This window comes from Barbus barbus (assembly GCF_936440315.1).
Source record: "Barbus barbus genome assembly, chromosome: 1".
NCBI lineage: Eukaryota > Metazoa > Chordata > Actinopteri > Cypriniformes > Cyprinidae > Barbus > Barbus barbus.
The window spans coordinates 17376561-17383308 of NC_136729.1; the positions used below are offsets into that span (position 1 = coordinate 17376561).

General features: G+C 37.2%; 1 protein-coding gene across 1 annotated transcript; it reads left to right on the forward strand.

Moving 5' to 3' along the window:
* Positions 1-5751, forward strand: LOC306867438 (F-box only protein 22-like). Its single transcript, XM_079413092.1, has 7 exons — positions 1-187; positions 1494-1626; positions 1749-1833; positions 1920-2024; positions 2129-2281; positions 3466-3625; positions 3959-5751. The coding sequence occupies exons 1-7, from the start codon at positions 57-59 to the stop codon at positions 4350-4352; spliced, it is 1161 nt and encodes a 386-aa protein (XP_079269218.1). The 5' UTR covers positions 1-56; the 3' UTR covers positions 4353-5751.
* Positions 5752-6748: the final 997 nt, after the last annotated feature.

A 6748-nucleotide genomic window follows, 5' to 3' on the forward strand; every position in this document is an offset into this window, starting at 1 on the left:
CTTCCGGTTCCGCTTCCGTGTGGAGGGTCAAATGTGAGAAGAGAGTCCGTGTGAAAATGGAAGGGGGTGCAGCTTCTCCAAACATCTTGGGGGAAAGTAAAGCTGGATATATCCTGAGTAATGTAGCCGAGGTCGTGGAGAGGATTTTGACATTTGTGCCGACTAAAAATCTCCTCCGGATAGCAAGGTAATGATTTTAGCTGAGTGTGGATGTTTTAGCCTGTTAGCTTTGAGCTAATCAGAGGACCCCATTCAGTCCATCACAGCTTAAGCGGTATTATATAAACTCATCTGATAAGTGAACAGCATTTATTTGAATGTACATGTTTATGTCGTTGAGTGATTAGGTTGGTACGATCTTCCTAGTTTCGCTTTTTCTTTCTCAAGACTAACTTAGATCAATTAGAATACACCAGTTATTGCAGCCAGAAATACTTTCAAAGTTTCGCACTTTTTTTAAAGTGTGGTGATGTATTATAGGATAATTCATGATATTCATCTGGATGTCAGTTGTCATTCATCAGATTCGTAAACAGAATGTAAATAATGAGTTTAACTTGTAGGTGATCATTTATGTGGGTCTGTTAACTTAACGTTAGCTGATCTGTTTAAGTTTATCTTAATAGTGTAAAATACAAACACCAGCAAAACTACAGTTGAAAAACATTGGTTTCTACAATGATAAACTTGAAATGATATTTTTTCTTGTTACATTTTAGAATCGATCGGCGCTTCATTTCATCGAGTGCGTATTATTGTACCTTTTAACAATAATTACTGTCGTTATGAAGCTATCCTTTATATACAGTAGACTATGACGATTGACGTTATACAAACTACAGCGTGTCTTTGAGTTTCTATTTAATATTTTTTTTTTGTAAGAATATTTCTGCCTGTTTTGTAATCTAGTAGTTGGCAGATTATTTAGAAAAATAGCTGTAAAAATGCATGTATAATAACAATGGAGAATTAATCAAAAGCAAGTAATCTTATGTTTTTATTAAACAATGCCGCTAAAATACATGGGCCCGGTTTCACAGACAGGGCTTAGACTAAACCAGGATTAGGCCATAGTTCAATTAGGACATTTAAGTAATTTTATTAACATGCCTTAGAAAAAACATTACTGGTGTGAACCTTGAGACAAAACAAAGGCACTGATATGTTTAAGATCAGTCAGTGCAAGTGTCTTTCAGTTGAAACGGCTCCGAATTTTAGTCTGGGACTAGGCTTAAGTCTTGTCTGTGAAACCAGGGGATAGTGTAATAGTATATGTGCATATACATTGCAACATGCCATCCAAAATTCTCTTGTTTATCTTGTTTAGCAAAATATTTAAATATTTTTTTAGACAACAAATCATTGATTTATTACAACCAAACATTATGAATATCTTCATTTATGCATTTCCATATGAACAACCAGTTGCAGACAAAACATTTTTTAGATCAATGTCTGTTTGTATCTTGATATTAGTGTTTCTTTTTCTGTAGTGTGTGTAGGCTATGGAGGAATTGTGCACGCAGAGTCCTGAGGACACAGCAGAAACTGACCTGGCTCTCTGCATCTGGTTCATCTATATATGAAGAGCATGTTTTGCTTAGAACTATGGCAGAAGACTTGGAGGTCTGATGGTCTTTGCGGCTTTTTTGTAACAAAGGCAAAGTTAAATTTATTATGAAATCTAGAAATGACGAACATAATTTGTAAAGTTTTTTTTTTTTTTTCTTTATTCTGACTCCCTGTAGAAGGTCTATCTGCTGCCCCAGACAGCTCTCCTAATGGTGGATGGAGAAAAGTTAAATTCGCCTTTTAGTTACAGACAGAAAAAGGGTAAGTTACGTGATTATTTGTATTAAAAAATCTGTTAGTCATGATGAGGAGATTCACCTGTTCACTTCCATCCTTCCTTGTTACAGCCAGGAAGTGTGAGAATGAAGTGGCGTCTGATCCTGTCAAGAAGCTGAGATGCTTACTGCCTAGCACTTGTGATGTAGTAGGCATGGTTGCATCAGGAATTGTGGGTAAGCCTAACTGTCCCTCTTTCCCTGTGTTCTGCCATTACTGTGTTTGATGGCAAGGTCAGTGCAGCAGTATAAGTGTAATTTTTTTATGCTGTGTGCTATAGTGACCCCCAGTGGTTCACCCAGCAGCCCCCCAGAAGAGCACGAAGAGGGTGAAGCTGGCTTCAGTCTGCTTTTCCCTGCCATGGATGGGGTCACCATCCGGCCTTTTCACTTCTGCAAAAAGAGCCTCAGTGAATCGGCAATGGAGGAAGCAGGTGAGTTGTTTAGATTGTAGCAACTGGTGCAATGGTGTTTTTTTTTTTGTTTTGTTTTTTATAAAGTAGGACAATCTTTTCACTAAAACAGTGAAAGTTTGGGGTTGGTTTGAATGGCATGGTTTTGGGTTAAGTTTTTTTTTTTTTTTTTTAAAGAAGCATTGAAGTCTCTATGCTCACCAAGGCTGTGTTTATATGATAAGAAATACAGTAAAAAGCAATATTGTTAAATATTAATGCAATTTAAAATATCTGTTCTCTAAATGAATATATTTTAAAATGTAGTTTATTCCTGTGATGGCAAAGCTGAATTTTCAGCAGCTATTACTCCAGACTTCAGTGTCACATGATCCTTCAGAAATCTGATTTTGTCTTCATTAAACATTTGTGCTGCTTCATATTTTTGTGAAAACTGTGATACTTTTGTTCAAGGATTCTTAAAATAGAAAGTTCAAAAGCACATTTTGAATTTAAAATAGAGGATTTGAAATAGAATAGTTTGTATTATTAAAAACGTCTTTTTGGTCAATTTAAAGACAAATTTAAATTCTGTCATTTACTCAACCTCAAGTCTCAGCCTCAGACCTGACGCCCACGGAATGTCGGCTAAATGTCTGATGCATATGGCACACTTCTCTGGAAACACTTTAGGAGTTTCGAAGTCGTCGTCGGATTGGTTAGATTATACAGGATTTCCGGGAGACGTGTGTCGCGTTCTTTAATGTTCCACCTGGAAACAAAAATGCTGTGGCGCCAAACTCCCTCACGAAAGAAGAAAGCCATCGTGTTTACAACTGACGACGAGCGCTTGTCAGGATCAACTAAACGCTGAATTTTCAAAAGTATGTGAAAAATCTTAAGTTTGCGGCATAGAATCTTTAAAATATGTCAGAGAGTTTTACACACCGGTCTGTTATTGTGGCGACATTTTCACGCCCCTAAACATGACGTGGCACAAAATGAAACGTGATTGGTTGCTTTACGTGTCAGTCATATGGGCTCTTGGGTGGGCCTTGTCCATTCAAAGTGGCCAAAGTTCCCAGACTGAAGGTCTGGCTACGCGAGACTACTCAACCTCATGCCATTCCATCTTACTAACCCCAAACTTTTGAATGGTAGTGTATATAGACATTGGTTTGGTTGGATGGTAATTCATGTCAGAATACACTGTGTTTGATTTTCAGGATTGATTAATAACCCTGATCTAAAGGTGGTGCTGATATTTGACTATGAGACCTGGAAAGCTGGAAACTTTCTTAAGAAGCTGCTGGAACCTCTTTCTCAAAATAATGTGCTTATTGTTGGAGGACAAGTTGAGAGGGCCTTTTCCAATAACACAACCTGGTAAGTAAAGAAAGTTCTTGATTTTTAGATGAGTCAAGTTAGTTCCTGTTTTCTTTTTTGTCATGTTTTATGGTCAAGACTTTATACTTCCTCTTCTCTCTATTTTTGTCCAGTTTTGCCCCCTCATCTGCCCACTATGTGAACAAGCATGTTCACATACTCCGCATGATTTCACACTGTACCTTTCTACATCATGATCACTTGTAATCTAACGTTTTCTCAGTGTCACATACAGGAAGCTGTTTTTCTCACCTCGTCTCCTCTACTGTCTCAGACATTATTACAAATCTAATCGTCATTAGTGAGGTTCATATGTATTCTGTCTGTTTGCAGCTGTTCTCCAGGTTCTTTTGGTGCAGTAGGACTGACCTTCAGTGGCTCCAAGATCCAGGGTGCATCAGTGCTGGTGGACCAGGATGTAAGCAGCCCAAAAGCAGCAGAGGCCACTATCCAGCGGCTGAAGGCTGCTAATATCCCAGAGAGAAACACCATGGGCTTCATGTTTGCCTGTGTGGGCCGCGGCCGCAACAGCTACAGTAACCAGCGCAACGTGGAGGCCAATGCTTTCCGGAAGATCTTCTCCAACATTCCGCTCTTGGGATTCTTTGGCAATGGGGAGATTGGCTGTGACCGTATTGTCAAAGAGAACTACACATTGAGCGAGACAGATGCTGATGGACTAGAACACTGTTTTACTACAGTCATGAGTCTGGTGCATTTTGGCTAACACAAAGTGAAAACTGAGACTGCAAATGTCTAGGGAATCCCCTTATTAACTTGATCTTTGAAGACAGACACCAGCTGCTTGTTTAAGTTAACGGAGCAGGTCTGATGGTGATCAGGTATAATTCTTTCCTTTTGACTTTTTTCCTTAAATCAGCATGTCAGGAGGACATTTGACATCAAAAAACATTTAGGGACTTGAACTCTACCCGCAGGTACAACTTTGAGAGCAAGCTAATTCTGATGTCGTAAAACACTGACGTGTCCTAGAACTTGTTTGGAAAGGTCATTACTTATAGAACGGTTCTGAAGAACAATTAGGATTTAGTTTGAATGGCATGGTGCTAAACCATGATCTTTGACTTCAGTTTTAAATGCAAAACATTCTTTATGTGTAGAGCAGAACTGAAATCTATCAACCGATCAGGCCTTATATACAAATAGTTTGAAAAATTCAGGCACTTTTTAGCTAATTGTGACGGAATAGCGAATGATGTAGCCGTTCATCAACCTTGGTACGGCTTATGGGCCTTTGGCGGGAATTCCACTATCTTCACTTCTGATTTTACACATAAATATGTGCTCCAGATTGATTGCTGACCTACATTGACTGTACAAATTGCTATGTCCAGTAGCAAGTGCTACAAAACTGTATTCACAATAAAAGAAAGAAAAGCTGAAGCCTATCAGCACATAGCTATATATTGCAACAATTGACTTGCTAGCAGTTCATAGTGTCTGTATTGGAATAATAAAGAACAGAAGTGGAAAAAGTGTAATTTCTTTGTAATATTTCAGTGTATTTAAGCTGCTTGTCCCAATCAAAATCCTGTAAATATCCAGTTTCATTCCAACAGGGTAATCCTCCATTTCTGTATTCATCAGTTCAGTTGAGTTCTTAAAGGTTAATCATTTATTCTGTGCTCTAGCTAAATAACACCTTGTGTTGCTCACAGATAAGTGAAGTCTCAAGGGGCTATTTGCCTGTATTGTGGAGATATACAGTATATTTGCTGCAGTATTTAGAAGGTTGATTTAAGCTGTTGTTGTCAAATCTTTTTTTCCCCAACTTAAGATCATATAGATAATACTTGGCTTTGCATTAAGGAAATTAAGTTTTACTACTGTCATGTTTTTTTATGACGGGTTTTCTTCATCTGCACCTGCTGCTGGGTTGTGCAGTTATTTGGCCCATTATGTCTGCATGTATATAATAAAATCAATGATGTCACTAACTGTTGGTTAGTGTGATGCATTCCATACATTTGTTTACATTTACAGGTGTGCATGCGCAGAAGTATAATACATGACATGGAAACTATATGAAATGGAAAATGTAACTTTTGTGTTCCTATTTATTCCTACAGCAAAAAAATAAAACTGTTGCGTTCTCATAATCTTCTAAAAGAAGAAACAAATACTGAGAAATGAATTGGAGCAGATGAAAGAGAAAGATGTCAAATTTAGTCACCCCATCGCTATAGTGTTTACAAAATTTAGTAATTTAATGCTAGGACAATATAACTCACAGTATACTATATATAGTGTTACAAATGAACTAGATTGACGGTATTAATTATTGCAGTCTGTGAAAAGGGTCCAAGAATTCATAGGTGCGTTCAGTCTTATTTCTCCAATAGATGGCGCTCTCGTGCAACAGCAGTGTTTCTTTAAAGCGATCAGTTCCAGTCAAAATGATCCATAAATAACATCTAAATACCAATTAAATTAATAATTTACTAAAATTTTTAAATGCTAAAGCCCAAATAATCAATCGATCATTTACTGTGAAATTAGTGATGAACATGATATTGGATAGTAATCAGGGTGATGAGCTCGTTTCCTTTGGGTAACACTTTATTTTAAGGTGTCATAATACAGAGTAATTACCTAATAAGTACTTAGTAGTAGCCGTTGTACTTACATGAAACAAAATTTACTTATGTAACTAAGTTATGGAATAGCCTGTAATTACAGTTTGTAATTATGTAGATGTAATAGGCAGCTACTGTTACACATATGTAACAAACCGAATCTGTTACACCGCTACTAGTACACTTATGTACAATCTTGATACACTTTATTTTAAGTAGCTTATGCCTGTCTACTTGCATTTGTAATTAGGTTGTATAATGTCTGCAACACATGTAACAATCTTTTGGTTACACAATTTGCTGTGTAACAGACTCGGCCTGTTACATATGTGTAACAGTAGCTGCCTATTACATCTATATAATTACAAACTGTAAGTACAGGCTGTTCCACAACTTAGTTACATGGTAAGTACATTTTATTGCATGTAAGTACAACGGCTACTACTAAGTACTTAACTAGGTAATTACTCTGTATTATGGACACCTTAAAATAAAGTGTTACCTTTCTTTGTTGTGTGTGTATTAG